Consider the following 21,450-nt stretch of genomic DNA (forward strand, 5'->3'; position numbering starts at 1 on the left):
TGGCCTATGAAAGATGATGTCCCAAAGTGTTGTCTTGTCTACCCAGAAGCAGATGGGACATTCAGATATCCGCTCTCATCACAGCCTTCGAGGTACTTCTGGGTCATTCAGCATTCACTCCTTTGCCATGAAGGCTGTTGCACTGCTGAACATGGCACTGAACATGGCACTGACCCAGCACACCCATGCAGCATGTCTGATCAGGACTTCCGAGAACATACACCACGATTTTTCTGCACTGAAACCACCTGTATCACCTATGAAAGAGATGCTGCCTCTCTGTCTCCTTACTCAACAGTCACATCATTGAATTCAAGAGCTGCAAGGTGACCAGCACTGGTGAAGAAAGAAGGTGAAGAACTGCACAAAACCCACAGCCCCAGTACCAGCCACCAGAGGTAGCAACCCTACCCCATCTGCCACCAGCGCATTTACCTACAATAGTTCTCACTTTTGCAATTCATAACAATATTAAGCTTGAGCATTACACTGTGGAGGAGGGGGAGGCACCATTCCAGAGCATCTGATCTGCCCAGTCTCGCTATTGCCAGCACCTCTTGCTCCTGGAGACAGAGAAGGAGCAGGGGGATGTGCTCTGCAAAGACTCAAAATTTCAGCCTTGTTTTTTTCACTAGGGTCTGTCACAGCTCCTGTTGATCTGCCTGTTAAGCAGATGGGGAGGGTTGGGATTCAGAGCATGGACAGAAGAGAAGTGCCTCTAGTAAAAATTTTGCTTCAGACAAGTGGTTATGAAACAAATCCTCCTCTTCACAGTGTTTTAGTACATAATATCTTCACAGAATCACAAAATGTTAGGGATTGAAAGGGACCTCAAAAAGATCATCTAGTTCAATCCCCCTGACAGAGCAGGAGCACCCAGATGAGGTTACACAGGAACGCGTCCAGGCAGGTTTTGAATGTCTCCAGAGAAGGAGACTCCACAAATTCCCCGGGCAGCCTGTTCCAGTGCTCTGATACCCCTACTGAGAAGTAGTTTCTTCTCAAATTTAAGTGGAACCTATTATGTTCCAGTTTGAACCGATTACCCCTTGTCCTACCACTGGTTATCACCGAGAAGAGCCTGGCTCCATCCACGTGACACTCACCTTTTATATATTTGTAAATATTCATAAGGTCACCCCTCAGACTCCTCTTCTCCAAGTTAAAGAGATCCAGCTCTCTCAGCCTTTCTTCATAAGGGAGATGCTCCACTCCCTTAATCATCTTCATGGCTCTGTGCTGGACTCTCAAGCAGTTCCCTGTCCTTCTTGAACTGGTTATGAGAATTTTACAAATGCACATAAGGAACATTGCTGCTTCATTGTATTTTATAGTATTTATTACTTAAAAAAAAAAAAATCCTTAATGTAATGGAACATTTAAATAATTTATGACACTTCTTCACTCCCTCCCTGCTGCCACCCACCTCTGTCCCCCTTCCCAGGGCTGGATGCTCGGGAGAGCAGGGACCAGGTGTGGACTAAGCAAAGGGGCCCAGGATGAAGGGCAAACACCATGTGCAGCTGCGCAGGGTAGCTGGGCCCTCCCAACCCTGACTCGCCATGGGGCTGCCCCACCGCTTGTAACTATGGTGGCCAGGACACACACTCCCAGCTGTTAATTCACTATTGAAATTCAATTAATTCCCTATCAGAAATTACATCTCACCTAATCTTCCAAAAACACCCTACCTAACAGCCCTTAAAGGACAGGGTGGCTGAAGAAAGTGATGTCAGCAAATCGCAGATACAAGCATAGAAAAAGCTACTGGAATTCATATAAACTCAAAATAAGTAGTGCTATTTTTCATTTAGAAACAACATTTTGTAAAGAGTAAAGCTTTGTCTGCTTGAATAGGAAGAGGCACTCCTTGGAGACTTCATGCTACAGTGGGATCCTAAAGCCATAAAAATTAAATCAGTAAATCTACTAACACTAGGAATTAAGAAGTGAACAAAACTGAAAGTGACCACAAGAAGACTTGCCACAAATAAATCTGTTTATTACTTTTTGGCAAGTCCCATACAGCATGAGCAAGGATCTTTCACTCACTTTATTAAAACATTATTTCGCTTTATACATATTGTAAACATCTTCAACAGGACAAACTGTTGGTACAGGCATTCTGGGATTCTGGCATCTTTTCTCTGTCAGTTAATCAAACAAGAATGAAAACCCAAGAAAACAAAGAACTTTTCTCACAGGGCATCTATAAAAACCAGCATGTGCATTTCATATCACACCAAGTCTAAGCAACACAGGAGTATTTCTGATTACTATTTTTAGTGAAATTCATAGTGGTATTTTAAGTAGAGACATTTTTCCATACTACTGTATCCAATTTTGGGGTTGAAATTAAAAACATCATGTTACACAATCAAGGTAGTAAACCAAATTCTACAATAAAGCAGTTCCTATAGACACAGCTATATTTACTATACTGTATCAGATAAATAAGGATGTAAAAATGCCTGATCTGGTTAATATTTCGTTTTCCTGGCAGGTACCAGTCTAAAGAAGTCATAATTCAAGTTCTGCTTGTCCAAAACCCCCTGCTGTTAATTGTCTGACTTTTCTCTCCTCCCTCTCTCAAAGTGCTTTAAATCAGACATAATCTGATCTGCAAAGTGAACACTTATCTTCTCCTTAAGTAAAAGCAGATTTTTCTTTCTAGTTTATAAATCCCAGGTATGTCAATCTGCCGGCTAGCTTTACTGAAGGACTACAAGATGTGCGCTGTTAGCTCATAATCCTCAACTCAGGGCAAAATTGCTTTTCTCCAAAACAACTCATCAGCCCTGAAGTGCAGACAATTATGTTACTGACTAGGACTGAAAAAAACCAAACCAAACCAAAACAAATCCAAAATCAAAAACAAAACAAAAAAAAAACACCCCCACATCACACTTGTACTGTTAAAAACAATTGCATTAAAACTTTGGTTTCAGTATGCTCCTCATTTTGAAGTCACGTTTAGAGTGACAAAGACAAAAATCTATTTCTCTAATGCAAAAAAGTCAAGCTATATTAAAAACACCTTTCACATCTCTGTGCATCATTAGTAACAATGAAAATCAACTTAATTCTTCTGCAGATCACCTTCAAAGTTACGGTCAAAACCCAAGGTGATTATTTCTACACCTGTGTGCAGCTAGCTGTTTTAAGCACTATAAAACATCACAGTTCAGATCACAGAGTGCTCAGGTCAGCGGATCCATAAATTCTAAGTTCAGATGAGTTTCACTACCTGAAATGAGAATACTAAGGAGTTTTTTGTTTATAAGACTGTATTATTGAAATGCACAGATGAAAGACTATGAAGGATGAACCGCACAGTTAACATGCGTCAATGTTATGATGTATAGATTCAGCACTAGGAACAGCATTAGGCATTGGTTCCTACTATTGACTGAAAAAATAAGTGAAGTCCTCAAACTTTGGTAAAAATCTTAGATGAAAATATTTAAAACAAAAAGATTGTGTGGTTCCTTCAGCCAAGCAAGATATTCCACTACTGGATTTGCCTCCAGTTCTTCCCTGCCCAAATAAAACAGGGTATTCCAACTACAGCATTAAAGCTGGATCCTGAAATTAAGAAACACTGTAGAGGATATTGCATAAATCTAAATACAATCAATGCCTTAGCTCTTCCACGATCATTAAAATCTGCCAGAAATAATGTAACAGGAACATTCTGGTAACCTTAATTCTTCAGCAGAAACACAGATTAACCAGGACATTTATTACTTGGTATTGTAACTGCAGCATGGGCTGAAGCGCTATTAAAAAAAAGTATCTGATCTACAACCACCACTTTAGAGAGGATCTTCTAAACATGATTAATACCAACAAGTTCAAAATACTGCTTTGTGGTTTTGGTTTTGTTTTAAACCAAGAGATATTTCTGATTTATAGTCAAACCTTGTATGTCTTTTTCATTTTTAATCCATTCCATTTAGTTTTACTTTCCGGTCTGTCTGGGAATTGTCTGGCGCCCAACACATGATGATACAACTGCTATCCATGTGGATTTATTGCTATTGTATGCTAGCTGCCATTTTCGGTAGCAGTGTCTGTCAGAAGTTTTACAGAGTTGTAATGTTCTCCTAATCCATAGGCATGTCTCATATACCTTAAAAAAAAGAAAAAAGGTTACAGAATTAGTGTTCAGTTTAACTAAAAGTATACCTCATGCCAAATATTAACAGCATTGGAAGACAGCATAAATAAATTCAAGTTTTAGCACAGAAAATATATAGGGTCATTAGACAAAATAGTATTAATATTGACAGTTTTTAAATTCTGGTGACTTCCAGGCACAGATTGATATAAACTTGGAAGAAAAAAAAAAAGTCTCATGCTGCATCTTATATCAATTTCGGTATTATTTTGTAATTGTCTAACAGGTAAAATGACCTTGTAACGTTCTATAAAGCGGAGACTGAATCACATTTCAGAGACTGTCAGCATTTTAAGAACTCTAATTACAATATTTTTAAATTGGGTCAATATCAAACAATTTCTGAGCTGCAAGATCATTATTTCAGCAGTGTTTCAACATCAGATACATAACAGAAAATAAAAGAGCTGACGAGAATCAAAGCTGAGCCCTCTGCTATAGAAATAAGTGCACTAATTTTAAGAACAGATAAAATTACATACTTACACAAGTATTATTGGTTTGCTCGAATATTCTTCGCCAACAATAATGGGAGGGGAATCCATTTGCACTACTTCAATAGGCGTTTGCAAAATGTGTGACAAAGCCCTTAGCTTTAAGACATTAAAAATAAATAAATAAATCAATAATAGGATTAAAGTCAATTTAGGGAGAAGAGAGGAAGACATGGCATTTAGTTTTAGCAGACATGAGTTCAGGCATAACATTCCAAATATTATTAGAAAATAAACTTTATTAAAATAAACAAAGTTATTTTAAACTTTTTAAACTTTAATTGAAAACAGGTTGTCTTTAGTCATTGTTTTGATTATAAATTCAGGTAACATTGGGCTAGCCTCAATAATCTGGTAAATATTCTTACATGAAACAATAAATGGTAGGAAGCAAGAAAAACTAAAATATGTATTTTCTCAAGCTCAGGTTCTGGTTTACATTACAAAAGTCAAACATTGCTCCGCTATAGTCAGCTTTGCTACCATCTGAATAATAAAATGCTTTCTCTTTAGAAAGTCTTCCCCAACTGGTACCATCAGTCAATATGATACTTACTTCCAGCTGACCACCCCATGCAGCTGTATTTGCTATATCATCACAGTATTTTTCAAATTCCTCTGTGGGGAAAGAGGAGACAGCTTTTAGTACTTCTCTGAGAACAAGCAACTGACATAAAACACTCATTGTACCATGAAGAACTAGAACCTGAGAAGTCCAAACACATCATACAGAAAAATATGTATGTTCACTGAAGGAAAAGAAAAATATCAGAGGCCAGAAATACCCATAACCGCTTTAGAAAGAAAAATTAAAACTGAAGACAGGAATAAATAACAAGTACGGGAATAAAAATAAAACTAAGAATAGGTTTATATTAAAACATTTTATTCAGGGAACTGTTAATAACAAGCATGAAATTGCACAGTTTTATTTCTCTTAAAATTCAGAGGGTGTTGTTTTGAGCCTCTAGAAAAGAATGTGATAACAAGTAGTATGCTTGGCTGTTATGTTAGCTAGGTGTCAGGTACATTTTCAAAATCTTGTAGCTGTATCTAGTTCAACTGTCGATTTTTTTGGTTGGTTGGCTTTTTTTAAATTTCCAAATTAGCTGCCTTGTTTTTAACCTCTGAAGTATTTATTCCCATTAGTTCCTTTGTTAATAGCTAAATAAACCTTTTGCAGATCATGCTCAACAGAAACCAAGCTTTCAGATTTATAAATCACAACCCTTCAGGCTTCTGAATCCTAAGAATAGATTCTGATAAAGAACAAATCGCTGAAGATTGCTCAGAATTGCTTTTCATACATCCCCCTTATAACAGACTTAAGAGATGTAAGAAAAACAGGACTCCCTGCTGCTGCTGTGCAGAACATCATTCGGTCTTCTCTTGGGGCACAGTTATCCTGTGACAATTATCTCTGTCAACATGGGAAAGATGCCTCCTACTTCACAACAGCCCCCAGTCACCAAATGAAATCCACAGCAATAACTATTAAACGAATGTTGCAGTAAGTTAGAAAAAACATACAAAGTCATTTGCATGGTGTTCCAGGCATACAGTAAGAAACAAATAAACCATGTATTGCTCATATAAGTAGTACATAAATTCCATTTAACTGCATTTACTCAGCCTACACTATTGGTCCACACTAAATGCCTTTACATCTTTTTAGTTTAGTCTGTTTATAAGAAAGTGCTCCAATAGGCCCAGTGTAAACAGTGAAAATAAAGGGTCTAATAAAAAAAAAAGAATCTATGCAACCTATTATAAAAGAGATTTGCTTGAATTTCACATTTATTTTCAACAGCTTTCCTATGTAAATTGAAAACACCAATACAACAGTTGACAAATCATCCCTAATCTAGTGGACAAGCCATTTATAACACAAATCACACCCCAGAACATCAACCAGCATGTTCTGATGTTTTTAATAGGAATAATGTTTACTAGATAACTTAAAAAAAAAAAAAAAAAGAATTTAAAAGAAAATTTGCAAAGATTCAAGTGCACAAAGTTTCACAGTGAATCATTATTTTGTGTTCCATAGAACACAGCTGAACCAAGAAGATGACAGAGTTCAGGAACAGTGTAATGGGTTAGTCCCAATTCAGCTGTAACTGAGATTGAGAATTACCAGAAATAGTCGACACAGTTTTTAAAATCTCTTACACCACGAGCCTTACCTCTGCTATACATGTCTCCAGTATTAGGATTTGTAAGAAATGGCAGGAAGTCGTCAAAGTGACTTTGCATATACTTTGCTGTTTGGTTCCTCAGAGTTGCAACAGTCCAGGAATTTTGGCAATCCCTGAGCTGATCTTCAATCGCTCTGTACATGCAATGGCCATCTGAAGGGATCTGTTTGATCTCCAAGTGCCTTGCTGCCAACAGGGAGGCAAGTTTCTGACTTTCAAGATGTCTTGCACCTGTTAAATTTTCTATCTCAGCTTCAGCTATCCTTTCTTCTCTTTCTTTCTCCAAGGCAGCTTTTTTTTCCTTAGATTAAAAACATATTAAAATTCTATCAAATGTCAAAATTTAGAAGATGCCTGTACAGTTCTTGGCTTAGTGCTTGCTTCTAACTCTTCAAATGTTTTCTCAGTACCTTCATATCTGCAAAATGTTCTCTCACTACAACCAAATCTTAAAGACCTCCTAAACTCAAACCTTAGCAAATAGCAAATGACTGTATCCAAACTGCCTCTGACACCACATCTGAAACTATGTGACAGGAGAACTCTTAATTATGTCAACATGCAAAATAACACTTTACAACACCCATACAAAGGCTATTAATAGTAATTTCTTCAGGTTCAACTATTTCACCACACTGGCAAACAACTCAAGTATGGGAATTCTAATTCAACAAGAGAAAATATCACTCTCTCATAAGTGTGAGATCTACCACTTATGGATATGATTGCATAACGGAGCTCACGTCATGAAATTGAAACTCCCTCAGGCTAGGTACCATACATCAAAGACTGCTCCTAACGTAAAAGATGGAGAAGACTAGATAAGGAGAATACTAGAGGGGATGTAATAATATATAACATAAAAATGACTTATAAAAGGTCTCTTAAGTTTACACTTAACAAGACAATAAGAGTCAAAGTAAATGAACAAATAAAAGGAAGCAGAACAGAATGATCTTTTCACTTTCACACTTAAAATTCAGCACAAATCAAGACCAGAGTGGTTTAGATTACCACAATATAGTAAAATTAAACTACAGCATTTCAAGTTTTGCTAGACATAGTGTGATGAATTAAGAACCTCCACTTGTCAGGTTTGTTACAATGCAGCTCTCCAGCAGTGATCACTTCACAGGGAAGGGACTCTGCAGCAAAGCGGTGCTCCTCCGGCCCCAAACCAACATTCATGCAGGTACAATGAGATTGTCAATCCATCGCAATTTAACATCTGAAGCGTAGCAAGATTCAACCCTAGTGTTTCTAAACAACTCAAAAACTTACAAGAATTTCACTATTAATGTTCTGTTAAATTTGTAACATTCTACTACTGCCTGCATACTTTTCTACATAGTATCTTTCATTATTTAAATTCAATTACTTCATGTCTCTATTAATGTTTTCAGTGAAATTTTTTTAAAATAGTTTGCTTTACATAATTTGTTTTTTCTAGCTCCCATCTCCTGACCTGTTCTGATTCCCAGCTCATGGCTGAGGGTAGAAAAGTACAACTATTTATAAAACGCTTACATATCTCTAGGTAGCAGCTTTATAGATTTCAAAGCACCCAGTAGGTACAGCATCAATACTGATTTAGCCAGGAAATGTCTCCTGCAAAAGTGTTCAACTTTGGTTATTACAGTTAAGTGAATAAAACTCTAATCAAATATTTGTAAAATTTTAAATGTTAAATCATACCCGTCTCTTCTGTGCTTTTGATATTCGAGGCTGCTGAATCTGTTGCTCTGCTCCATCAAGCTCTAAATTTGCAACCCCATCAGCTATAGAATCTGTCTACAAAAAAAAAAGCAAATGTTAAATGTTCTTATTAGTATAAATTATAACCGAGATGTGCCACCTCCTGAAACAGTTCGAAGTTCTGTTCCTAATAAATATGCCGTGGAGTCACTTAAGTTTAACCCCACAGATCTATGTACAACACAGAACCCATCAGAGCGAAAAGCATTTCACATCCCAAATCAGTAATGAATTTTATTACTTTTCCTGTAGTCTTAACAAAGACACAGTTATGAATTGTACATCTCAAATTTAGTCTATATGTTCTCTTATAAGCTTCCACACTGAAGTGTGAACACTGCTTACTGGCTGAAAGGGAAAGTTTTCTCCACGAAACCAGTTAACTGAAGTACGCAAACAGCCATTACCAAGTTCCATAACAACTAAAACAGGAGAAGGCTCCACCTTCCATATCAAAGCATAGCCAGCAGCTGGAAAACACAGGGAGCTGATGCTTCTCAAGGAGGATGACAAAACTAATCCCCTAACGGTAAAAACTAGATGTCATCCTTGGAAACATCAATCCAAATAACATAGTTGAGAAATAAAAGCAATCGCACATTTCAAAACAAAATCCTTTCAGGTAAACCTATGCCTAGGGCAAAGATTTTAGCTTAAAGATCCTCTATCATAAAGTTTTGACAGCTTATTTAGCAAAATGAAACAAACTCTTAAAACTAATCTAAAGTACAGGTAAACAGAAGCATTATGTTTAATGTCCATGCATTAATCATCCGCCTAAGCATCTGTTTTAAAATTAGTATGGCAGATTTTTATAGAGTCATAAGTCTCACCATCAAAACAGGTTTTTTTGTCAAGGATTCTCAGCAGATGTTTCCCTATCAAATCTATTTCCCTAAAACTCACTCAGAAATGTTTTCACACTTGTTTTGAAACAAAAGTACATTCTGCTTAATGCTGTGTTAGGTCACTAATTGGAAAACACCTAGTCCAGACAATGTCAAGCAGACAGGTTTTTGTTTCTTTACAAGACTTAAGCAGCCAAAAGACACACACTGTTGGGGAAACGCTTAAGGAGATGTATGAGCATGGAGCATTAGTATCACTCACAGATAACCGTATTGCACCAAATTAGCCATAAGCTCTATTCCTATTTAGGTAGGATAAAGTCTATGAACAGGCCCACTTGCACAAACAATCCCTAAATTCACGCATGTGACACAGACTTATTTTCAGTACTGGAAATACAGAATTAAGTTTATGGACTGCAAATGCACTACGACAAGATTTTCCAACACTCTACTTACTAATTAAGTGTTAAAACATAGGTGAATTTTTGTGTGTCACACAAGTATTTAATAGTATATAGTTTACTCGGGTGGTCATATTTCCTGCAGCTAAATTCAACCAATGACTAGTCTCTGTTAAAAATTAAGTGGTTTGCCATCAAATAGCACACTGGAAGCATTTGTGTATGTAGCTACGTTGCCAACATGGCAAAACAGAAAGTGTCTTTTTACAAAAAGGTCAGTTATACAGTTGACAAAACTGTAAGACAAAACACACGGGATCAGTTAAATGCATACTGAAGGTTAACGATATAGTAGTATACATAAGACAATTAGAATGACAATATAACAGGAACTTAAAAACAAAAAAAACAACACACTACTTTAAGATATGGGAGCTACTAATGCAGCTTAAGAGAAAACCCAAATACTGCTAACAACAAAAAAAACCCACAGTTAGATGCCCCTTTCTAGCAATGCCCAGCCACCGTAATAGCTGAACCTTTCCAAAGATGAAAACAGTTGCCAATACTGTGAGAAAAAGGAGAAATACTTTAAACTGTTAGTCCATTATAATTTTTAAAAGTTAAAGAAGCCCTAACACAAATTGCACCTGTAAAACTTCAGATAAAGTTAAAGCACCTACCTTATTCTGCTCAGGTGAAGCTTCTTTCAGCTGCTTTAATTCTTCCTTGTGCTTCTGTTCAAGTTCTGCCTCTAGTTTGGCAACTTCATCAGCCAGCTGTTTTCGTCTCTTTTTATCATTCTTGGGAACTGCATTTTTCATGCCTTGAATTTTTGCTGTTAGAGAAATAGTGTAATAAAACATTACCTCTAAATAGAGATACTCCACAGTCATTGCAGAAAAGCCACACAGAAAAAAATTTACAAATATCAACATACTAGTATGTTTTCACACTTCAGCTGTGATGCTGCCTGTTACGATCATCACATTTTAAATCATCTATATTTTACTTAAAACATGCAAATGTTATATCTGAATAAGACAAAAAATTGTGCTAGGTTACTATTATACTTAGAACTTCTTCAACACAGCAAACCTCAGCCTATTGCCTTCAAAAAGATTATCTGAGCATTGAGATGTCAAATTCTGTCACAAGAAAGGTGTGTAAATTTAATCTGCTTCTTGTGTGATTAAACACAGAGTTCACCTGTCCTTAAAATAAAGTTTCTAAAAGCAAAATGGATGTTCAAGAAGAAAAAAACTTCTCAACTTGCTTTAACTCCACAAGTTTTTTTAGGCTGTAAGTCAAGGCTCCATTTCTCAAGTAACACAATAGGTTGGTTAGAAAGGTTGTCCAGAGGTCATCTAGCTCAACCTCCTGCTCAGAGCAGGGCTGAATTAAAATCTACAAGAAGTTACATTAACTCAGATGACTATGCAGTCTCCAGGGATGGACATTCTGCAGCCTTTCTGGGCAGTTTTTTCCAAGGTTTAACAATTCTTGTTAGAAAAATATTTTCCCTTTACCTCCCAAGAGGACTTTTCTTGTCACCACTTTCAGCCATTGCCTTTAGTCCATTCTCCACACTTCACTTTGAAGAGTCTGGCTCCATTTGCCATGCAGCGGAAACTACAATCAGATCTCACATAGTATTTTCTTCTTTTCCAGGCTGAACAAACACAGAACCCACAGCCTGTGTTCTTACATGAACACCCTGAGAGCTCTTGTAACTTCTGTATTTGCTGTTTTGGAGTGACAGTACCAATTACTAAACACCCTGTTCATTATTCTTTACCTGTACATTTTCCCATCCTTCACCCTTGACTGACACAATTAAGCAGAAAACGATGGGCATGATAATGAAACTTTCAAGAAGAGGCAGCAAGAATCCTCACACTGAAAGATTTATGTTAAGATTCAGCCTCATAGATGAATCAGCTGAGTTTGACAGACAGAAAAGCTGTCTGTTCATAAAAATTACATAATGGGGGAGAAGGAAGTCAAACGCTTAAGAGGCACACATAGATACACAAGGAAAGTATATAGGCAATGGTGGAGACAAGGATTATCAATTGGAGGAGATGCTGGATGCACCTTACGTTAATTCTGACAAACTGTTTTGCTATCTGTCAAACAATTAATTGTTGCATTAATTAGGAATGTATTTTTCAAGTGGGAAAATGCGTGCCTATAGGTCACCAGCCTTTCCTACCTGAGAAGACTGAGGCTCTGTCTTTTGTACTAACTCCCATCTTTAGGTAGTGTAGGACTGCAATTAGGTACCCCCTTATCACCTCTCGAGGTAGAAAAACCTTCTGTTCCTCAGACTCTCCCAATCAATGTACCATGTGCTCCGGCCACCTAACCACAATGCTTGATTCCGCCCCCTCTTTTCAATCTGAGGAAAATGCATCTCAAAACAGTAAATTCCTGTAGATTTAATGACAATATGCAGCCCAACAGTGCCTCTCCTCTCCTTTAATTCTCTAACTGATAAAAGGCTGCACATTGAACTCCCAACACAAGGACATGGACCTGTTGGAGTGAGTCCAGAAGGCCTTGAAGATGGTCAGAGGGCTGGAGCACCTCTCCTGTGAAGACAGGCTGAGAGAGTCCAGGTTATTCAGCCTGTAGAAGAGAAGACTGTGGGGAAACCTTAGAGCAGCCTTCCAGTACCTAACGTGGACCTACAAAAAAACTGGAGTGAGACATTTTACAAGGGCATCCAGTGACAGGGCCAGGCATAATTACTTTAAAAAGAAAGAGGGTAGATTTAGATTAGATATAAGGAAGGAATTTTTCACTCCAAGTGGGGGGAGGCACCAGAACAGGTCACCCAGAAAAGCTGTGGCTATCCCATTCCTGGAAGTGTTCAAGGCCACTTGGGATGGTGCTTTGAACAACCTGGTCTAGTAGGAAGGTGTCTCTGCCCATGGCAGGGGGATTGGGACTAGATGATCTTTAAGATCCTTACCAATCCAAACCATTCTATGATTCTACAGGTCTATTTCATTATATACCAAAAAAGCCAAACAAGAAAAAGGCTGTATTAATATACCAACCATGGGAAAGGCTTAACAAAAAGATTACAATGAACTATAAAACTCAACAGAATCCAGTTAACTGCTTAATCAGTCAACTGCAATAGGGTATGTAAAACATGGCCATGAACAGTTCTTATGCAGCACTGTAAGATCACACAGGTCTTCTACTGTAGATACTTTATTGAGGCTGGACAGAAAGTGGAAGTTTCAGATCAGCTGCACTTTGAACGAAGACAGCTGTCTAGGCAGCAAGGACCTATATGCAGGCTTTCCAATCTAAAATGCCTTACAAAAACACACTTCTTGTAACTTAAAAGCAAAGTAGCTAAAACGTGAAAATAACGCTAACGGTCTGGCACTACGTTACGACTCCCACACACTGTCAGGCTCCCAAGATTACCGCAAGGCTCATTCAGCAAACCTCCTGCATGACGAGAACCACACCCAGCGCAAAGCGCGGCTTGGACATCAAGAGCAGCATTTCCCCCACCGATCTCTTCTCCTCTCCCCTCCGCTCCGGGACGGCGGCGCAAGGGTCGTTCCCGCCCTTTCCGAAGCCGTGCGGCGGCAAACGCGCCGGCCAGCGGCCCTCCCGCCCCTCCGGGGCCTCCAGCTCCGCTCCGCGCTGCGTCCGCCCGGGGAAGGCTGAGAGCGGACGCCGAGCCCGCCCCGCCGCGGGCGCCTGAGGGAGCCTTCTCCCCCGCCCGTCCTTCCCCGGCTCCGGTCGCCCCTCACCCTGGAGCTCCCGCTTCTCCTTGCGATGCCGCTTCACTACCCGCTGCAGCGGCCCCTCGGCCCCCGGCTCCTCGTCCCCGGAGCCCTCCATGGGCAGCCGGACACCGGCGGTCGCCTTCACGCCGCGGCGGCGGCGGCGGTGCGCGTGACCCCCGACCCCGGCACGAGGCGGGAGCTCGCCGCGCTTCCGGCAGCCCCCCCCACCTGGCCCCGCCCACCGGCGGCAGTCGCTCGGCAGCCGCCTCAGGCCGGAGGGAGCGAGGGGCCAAGCGCGGTCCTTCCGCCCTTCCTCCGGTTCTCCCCTCTCCTGCGCCCTCTGCGGCTCCCCCTCCCGTTGGGGCTGCTCCGTGTGCTGCTCGCTGTGCCCCAGGAGCGGTGCTGTCGCCGCCCCGCCGGCGGGAAGGGCGAGGGCTGCCCCCGCTGCTGAGCCCGGGTGTTCCCGGCTGTGCGCTGGGAAAGGGAAACGTTTATTTACACAGAATCACAGAATCACAGAATGTTAGGGATTGGAAGAGACCTCGAAAGATCATCTAGTCCAATCCCTCCGCCGGAGCAGGAACACCTAGATGAGGTTACACAGGAACGTGTCCAGGCGGGTTTTGAATGTCTCCAGGGAAGGAGACTCCACAACCCCCCTGGGCAGCCTGTTCCAGACTCTGTCACCCTCACTGTGAATAAGTTTCTTCTCATATGTAAGTGAAATCTCGTGTGTTGCAGCTTGCACCCACTGCCCCTTGTCCTGTCATTGGTTGTCACCGAGAAGAGCCTGGCTCCCTACTCACGACACTCACCCTTTATGTATTTATAAACATTGCCCTCGGGTTGTGAGAGTGCAAGAACAGCGGTGGATGGAAAAGGCCGTTTTTACGGGAAAAGCGACCCCGCTCCTCATTTGTGTCCACCTGAGGGAAATAATGGCGGAGCTGCTTGTTGGTAGCTCCTGCCTGGTAAAGGACTAACATGGACATGTCTCCACTGAAAAAAAATTGTACATTTAGGTCAACCAGGAGTAAAGAGGTAAATTCTATTAAAGAGGAAGGCTGGAGGTGAGAAAAGAATTGGTTGGGTTTTTCACATGATTTATCACCTTGAGGGGAAAAAAAATAATTAAATTTTTGTGCAAAATACACTGCACCCTTTGTGTGTAAGTCTTTTACATGAAGTTACTTAAACCAAAGAATACCCAGCAAGACTCCGGATTTTCCAAGTTTTGATGTTTCTGATTTGTATCTGCTCACCACTGTGAAATTATGTCTCATAAAGAGTTATGTTTTTATTACAGTAAAATCCAAACTTCCTGGTTGGGGTCAAATCCCTGTCTCAAAGTAATAACTACAAATTCTTGTTGAGTGCTAGTGTGGAGTGAGATGCTTTGCAGTGAAGTCACCAACATTATTTTGTGGAATGTTTGGTTCATCTGGGCAAAACATAATTGACAAACTTTAATATTTTAATTTGGTTTAAAATTATTCAAATTGAGCAGAAACTTTGGTAATAGAGACAGCAAGTCTGTGCTTAAGTGTTATGACATTGATATTATTCGTCTACATTCTTATCAACAGATTCTCTACAAGAAGTACAGTGTCACGTGCAAAGAAAGGAAATGCATATAAAGCAGACTAGTAAGATGCTGGATCAAACTCTCTTGCTGTACAGAGCCACCCAACTTTTAGACCCTCCTTTACAATTCTGTTGAAATGTAAATAATTTTCAGATTTTTATATCTGTACCTGGATATATAATATATTTTACCCTTACCTCCACTTGCTCTTTCCAGCATGTTGGAATAAAACCAGCTCACAGACCAGATAGGAAAAAAAAAACCAGACAAACAGTTTCATCCAAAAGAATGGGGGATGGGGGTGACTTTTGGCTTGGAAAATAGATTAGCACTGAAAATTGCTAGGGTGGCCCTATAAATATTTCTATATACTACCAGTAAATCCACAATAAGGACAAATCCTGATTAGATTTGCCTTGACTAATATATATATATGTGCTCTATATCATTTTGTCAATGACATATATTTGTCCACACATGTAGGTATATATGATTATGGTGACATTTAATACATGTTCATAAAATGCTCTATATTAAAAAATAATATTGTGTTATAGCTTCTACATTTTCGTTTCCTTTGGAACTTCATAAAATTACAGCGAAGAAAAAAATATTGTCTTTTTTACCATAACAAGACACTGTAATTAGGTGTTCAGACATGTGACCCAAGCCCATCATTGAAGCCAGCTAAGCTGTTCTGTGTTTTGGGGCACTACAGGCTCAAGTCTTTCAGGAAAAAAAAAAAAAAAAAAAGAAGGTAGCAGAGGCTCCTTCCCTCCAGCGCAGCTGTCCCCAGTCAAAGGGAGGTCCCTGTAGTGACTACTGTTTCTAATCCAGACTTCTGCCATATCTTTAGCAGTAAAAAGAACATAGAATAAACACCAGCAACCAAATAAATAAATACCTCAGGTGACCAAACATGAAGTGCTAAGTGATGTTAAATGTAGGTTGATTAAAATTATCTTACCATACGCTAGCCTCATTTGAACATGTATCTTAATACAGTTGAAAAAGTTACGCAGGAATGGAGATCTTAGGGCACCCTAAGTGTGAGGCAATTCATTTTAGAGAAGAGCAGTATGATAAATGCTGGGGAGGTCATGTTGCACAGCCAGCTGAAGATGAGTTTTCTTGGCTGCCATGAAACTTAGAATAAATGAAAGCTATGAAGAAGAGCAGCAGAGGCCACAGGCTCAATGCCAACCTCACAGGGCCCCAGTCCTGGCCTGTGGGGCTTGTTATCAGCCTGTGGTAAGAACCAGGCCTATGAGCAGGAGCTTTGCACCAAACAGCTATTCTGAAGTGTTTAATGTGGGATAACAGCAAAGGCCTTGAAAAGATTGGAATAGGTTGAAAATAGATGACCCAATGTTATAAACCACTGATGGACAATAATTGGTTGAAAAAAACACAATATTGGAAGTTATGAAGATGACTGCTTTGAGCATGCCAAAAGGAAGCAGCAGCTTTGCAAGAGAAAAACAACCAAGCAACAGGAAGAGGCATTTGCTGAGACCTGAGAAAGTAACGCTCTCCAGTATCACAAGGTGTGTGTATGGCTTAGAGAGTGGAGACCAAAGACTGCCAGTTGTTCAGAGAGCATCTTATAAAAGGAAAAATATTTTAGTTTGGGGAAACTGTCACCATGGGAATCTGCAGTCATGACGTCTCTGGGATTGCCAGGGCTGCCAGCGTGCCACCTGCCCTCCCTGCCTGTGCCCAGGGCCCCAACACTGCCTCCTGCGCTGCCTGTTCCAGGGGCCCTGCCTCTCCCTGCCTGCTTGCTCCAGAATCCCTGGCTCCTCAGGGACCTCGTGACCTGCCAGCTCATCAGGGCTGTGTATATCAGGATCATGTACATGTGTTTTTTCCTCCACAAATTCTGTGTTTTTCCTCTCTGACACTCTAAAACACTTACATAGAACCTGACTGCATGTAAACTCAACTTGGCTAATTATGATTCCTGGGTAGAATGGGTTGTTCAACTATTGGTTAAGTCATAATAAAATATAATGGTTAGAAGCTGAAATAAAAAAAAAAAAAAGAACTGAATTCTGAGGTAACTAACTGTGAAGCACTTTATCTGGGATGTGATAGGTTCACTGCCACACAGGTCTTTAAATCAAGACTGAATGCCTTCCTATGGATATGCAGTAGCTCAACTGTAAGTTATTCTTCTTTCAGAATTCAAAACAGTTCAACTGGATTGCTGTAGCAACCCTTTCTGGGATTTCATTAATCTTTTTTGTAGGAACTTGAACCTCTCATTGAAAACAATGCTAGCTGTCAGATACTCTGTACTAAGCAGAATCAGTATTTTACTGTCAGAATTGACATTTTCAGAATTAAGGGGCACTTTTGAAATGTGACTATTGTCAGGTAAGTCACTGAAGTCAATGACTGAGGGCTACCTTTGATAACAGCTGATTTGGACAGTGAATTAGCCAGCTGTCATGTTCTCTTGGCTTCATGTTTCTTTTCTGGGGAGGAAAGCATGTATAGCTATTTAAAGTATTACACTTTTACATCCTTTCTAGTAAATCTGGAAGGTTGTTTGTTCATTGGTGTATTATAAATAAGTTTAGGTGGGACTCCTGGTAGTTCTGTCACTCTCTAAAAATCTTGATTTTGTTTCTTCAGCTGCAAACCCAATAAGGTAATGCTTTGTAGCAGACAGTTTTCATACCAGCACTAAAGAATATCCAAATCTTACTCAGCCATATGATATAAAATGTTCATCACGCAAAGAAGCTGTCTTACAACTTTTAAGTAAGTGTGCATCTCATTTCCCTCCATTATCTCTAAGATGTTTCATGCTGAGCATTGAAGTGAATTACAGGCTTGTTGTAGCCATACACAAAACTCTTGAAGTGGGTCTGTTTCACTGAGGTTTCGTTTAGAGTTTTCTGATTTATGTACTGCGTAACCACTCAGTCTGGGTCACTTGATGTCAAATATTGAAGCAAAAGTAGCTAAACTTTCCTCATTGTCATAAAATCGGCTGCTAGTAAGATTTGCAATCATTCTGCATGAACTAAGGAGTACATGTGACCTGGCAATGAAGCCTCCCCGAAACATGAAGATCAGTACAGCACATTCTATTGGGCTCCTAAAATTTCCTAGCTATATATTGTTACATATATAATATATATAATATATATAATATATATATTATACATTATTTAATGTGCTATATTTGTTGTTTGAAAGTTCACTTATATCTGTAAATGAACTAGCCAAGCTTTTCCTGTTGTTAGTTTATGTTTGCTGGAAATAGTGCTATTAGAACAGATTTTTGCAGCAGGACATGCAACTAAGATCCCTCATCTGTGAAACTATTTTCTAACAATTTTTCAATTCAGTTTTTCAACACAAATCTGACAAGCGTCAGGACCTAACGCAAATCCAATCACTTAATGAAATCTGTTAATGAGTCGTATTTATCAGTTAAGCAAAATGTTGTTGTTTTTTTTTTTTTTAATGGATTTGACATGTTGGAGCTCACAAAGCCCAACGTATTTACCTTTACTATTTGTAGCACCAGAATGTGTAAGAAGGTCTCTGTTAATGCAGACACAGTCAGGGTCATCCATTGTTCACAGTTATCTTACGAACGCTGGGATGCAGAGAAACTGTGGCTGTTACTTGAGGACGTCCTTGATTTCTGTGAGGACTGCTATTGAGAAATGTGTGTGTTAGTGGTAGGACAATTTTGCCAGCCTCTGCAATTGTGTCATGAGCTTTGCAGTGTTTTGCTTTCTTAAATCTCAGCAATTGGAATGGAGCGATTTTATGAAAATCCAGAGTCTCGATTTTCTTGGGTGTATGAATGAGGCATGTGCCCTGTGTTTGACAAGAGGTGATGTGAATGCATCCTAAATGCTCAGAAACAATAAGCAAAGAGAAAAAGCCCAGCTCCAGCTCTTCACACTGCTTTTCAATAGGGAAAAAAAAAAAAAAATGGACACTTGGGATTTCCAATACTTAAGTACAATCACTTAACGCATTCAGCAGAGACTGTCAATCACAGTTTCACAGGGTTAGCACTGAATGTCATCACATTTTGCTGGTGTAGTCTTGGCAAGAATCTCGGCCAATAATTGATGCTCTGTTTAAACCCCTTGAAGCTGCCGTCATTTTCATTATGGTCTTTATTTGCTTTCTAGACTGTGGAGCTGCCAACTATAGTGTTGCTGTAAGACAATGAAAGTGAGTGTCGTATGTAAGCAGACATTTTTTGCCAGATAACCTTCCCAGATCTCATGATAATGAAAAAGAAGAAAAGAGGGACCCTAAGTACTCCTTAAATTGCTAAAATATATAACTTGACAGTTACTGTAACCTCTGAGACTCTCAAAGTAGTTTTCAATAGTAAGCATTCCAGCTAAAATTGCATTTTACTACTATATAGACTTCAAGACAAATATATGACTACAAATTTGTACCGTGATTTGTGCAATATAATTTCTCATATCAATAAACTACAATTACACCTTAATCCAGACCATTGCTGTCCATCATACAGACCACTGATTAATTCTCTCCATCACTGTCACAACTTAATCCAAAATATTTGTCTATGTCAGACAAACTGCTGAAGTCCTTGAGCAGAGAACCCACACATGTATGCACACACAGCAGCAATGAGAAGGCCATGGGGGCATCCACGAGTAGACCTGTGGGGTGACAATCCTAAATGCTGGTGGTCTGTGATTAGTTTCAAGTCCCACCTAGTGTATGTACCCCCACACATTCAGATCTCTAAATAGGAACTTTGTCTACAATGAACTGCAAAGAATTCGTAGCTAGGACTAAGTTTTGCCCTACCAATTTAATGTTTGAGCATAAGAATGAGGAAGCCACCAAAACAGAATCCTTAATTAGGAAATACCTTTAGTATGGACATGGCAGGTAGTACGATTACCAGAACATTTTTATTCTCAGATTCATTTTTTTTTCCATGTTCCTTGTTAGCATGTGTGATTGCATCAGCAGCCCTGGCACTGCTCCATCTGGGTATGGCTGGTGCCGCAGGCTGGTGGGGCACAGTCTGGCCAGGGATGAAGCACCAAGTAAGACCCATCCTCTAATCCCAAGGCTGGGCTACCGTTACCCTCCACAGGACTGAGAACTGGAGCCCACTCCTAGTGCTCTCATCTGCAGGGTACCTGGGAAGGGAAGAAAGGAATGCGCATAACCTAAGTGCCTTAAGGACAGGGAAAAGAGAAGCAGAAGAGTTGAAAGTCTGAAGACCCAGACTTTTGGGAAAGGGAAACCTCTGACAGAGAGCTGTGAAAGGAACATTGGCTTAGAGAGGTTGTGACAAGAGGAAGGAAGATCAGCGCTAGTGCAGAAAATGGAAGAGGGAATTCGAGGAGGCATATTTGACAAGGGAGTGGAATTTGCAGGACAGACTTTTTAGTAGGGCCTGTTGTAACAAGGCAAGAGGTTTTAAGCAAAAAGAGAATAAATTCGAACTAGATATAAGGAGGACATTTTTTACAATGAGGGTGGTGGTTGCCTGGAACAGGTTGCTCAGACAGATTGTAGATGTCCCATCACTGGAAACATTCAAGGTCAGGTTGGATGGGTCTCTGAGCAACCTGATCTAGTTGAAGATGTCCCTGATCATTGCAGGGTGGTCAGACTAGGTGACATTTTAAGGTCTCTTCTAACGCAAGCTATTACATGATTCTATACATTTTAAAACAGAGGATGAACAATAGGACTAGGACTAGTCAGAGAAGGAGACAGGGAATCGTTGATCCCTATCACAGACAGGTTGAGTTGGGAGATAGCTCTGGCAAGAAGCAAAGCTGCAAGAGAAGATTTGGATAAGCTGAATGAGAAGCCAGAGAGAACCAAGGAATCATGCATGTGGAGGAAAAAAAGCAAAAGGTAAAACAGGGTAAGGACCTGGAGTGAAAAAAAATGAGTGCTGGGGCAGGGAAATGGTTAAAAGAGATTAACAAAACAGATGGATAAACTCCAAAGCTCTGCAGTGCAATCCTAAAGTGAGTGGGCCACACAAATATTCTGATTGACATGCAGAGACATTGCTGCACACACTCCAAAGAAAATTATCACACTACGTTCAACATTTACAAACAAAGAGCTGATTAAATAGTTGATGAGTTTGGTAACAGACTGTTTGCTCTTGCAGCATGTTGGAGTCAACATCCTCTATGTGGAATGATTTATGGCTGAATTGTGGAGAGGGATGAGATG

At 39.8% G+C, this 21,450-nt stretch overlaps 1 protein-coding gene across 2 annotated transcripts; it reads right to left on the reverse strand.

The window, feature by feature from the left end:
- Positions 1-1,981: 1,981 nt before the first annotated feature.
- On the reverse strand, positions 1,982-13,834 carry OTUD6B (OTU deubiquitinase 6B). 2 transcript variants are annotated; one of them, XM_065832124.2, is made up of 7 exons: positions 13,662-13,834; positions 10,563-10,717; positions 8,568-8,663; positions 6,861-7,173; positions 5,231-5,292; positions 4,667-4,773; positions 1,982-4,132 (listed from the first exon to the last, which is right to left on the reverse strand). In XM_065832124.2, the coding sequence occupies exons 1-7, from the start codon at positions 13,750-13,752 to the stop codon at positions 4,048-4,050; spliced, it is 909 nt and encodes a 302-aa protein (XP_065688196.1). In that variant the 5' UTR covers positions 13,753-13,834; the 3' UTR covers positions 1,982-4,047. The 2 variants fall into 2 exon arrangements, with proteins under 2 accessions (XP_065688196.1, XP_065688197.1); XM_065832125.2 differs by lacking the exon at positions 13,662-13,834 and adding an exon at positions 11,409-13,524.
- Between the last annotated feature and the right edge of the window lie 7,616 nt (positions 13,835-21,450).

Source organism: Patagioenas fasciata, chromosome 2, assembly GCF_037038585.1.
Source record: "Patagioenas fasciata isolate bPatFas1 chromosome 2, bPatFas1.hap1, whole genome shotgun sequence".
NCBI classification, from domain to species: Eukaryota; Metazoa; Chordata; class Aves; order Columbiformes; family Columbidae; genus Patagioenas; species Patagioenas fasciata.

Coding starts and splice junctions, on each gene's coding strand:
- OTUD6B (XM_065832124.2), bottom strand. CDS start 13,752: ATGGAGGGCTCCGGGGACGAGGAGCCGGGGGCCGAGGGGCCGCTGCAG. Junction 10,718..13,661: donor GGAGAAGCGGGAGCTCCAGG/GTGAGGGGCGAC, acceptor TTTCTCTAACAG/CAAAAATTCAAGGCATGAAA. Junction 5,293..6,860: donor TGGAGACATGTATAGCAGAG/GTAAGGCTCGTG, acceptor CTTTCCCCACAG/AGGAATTTGAAAAATACTGT.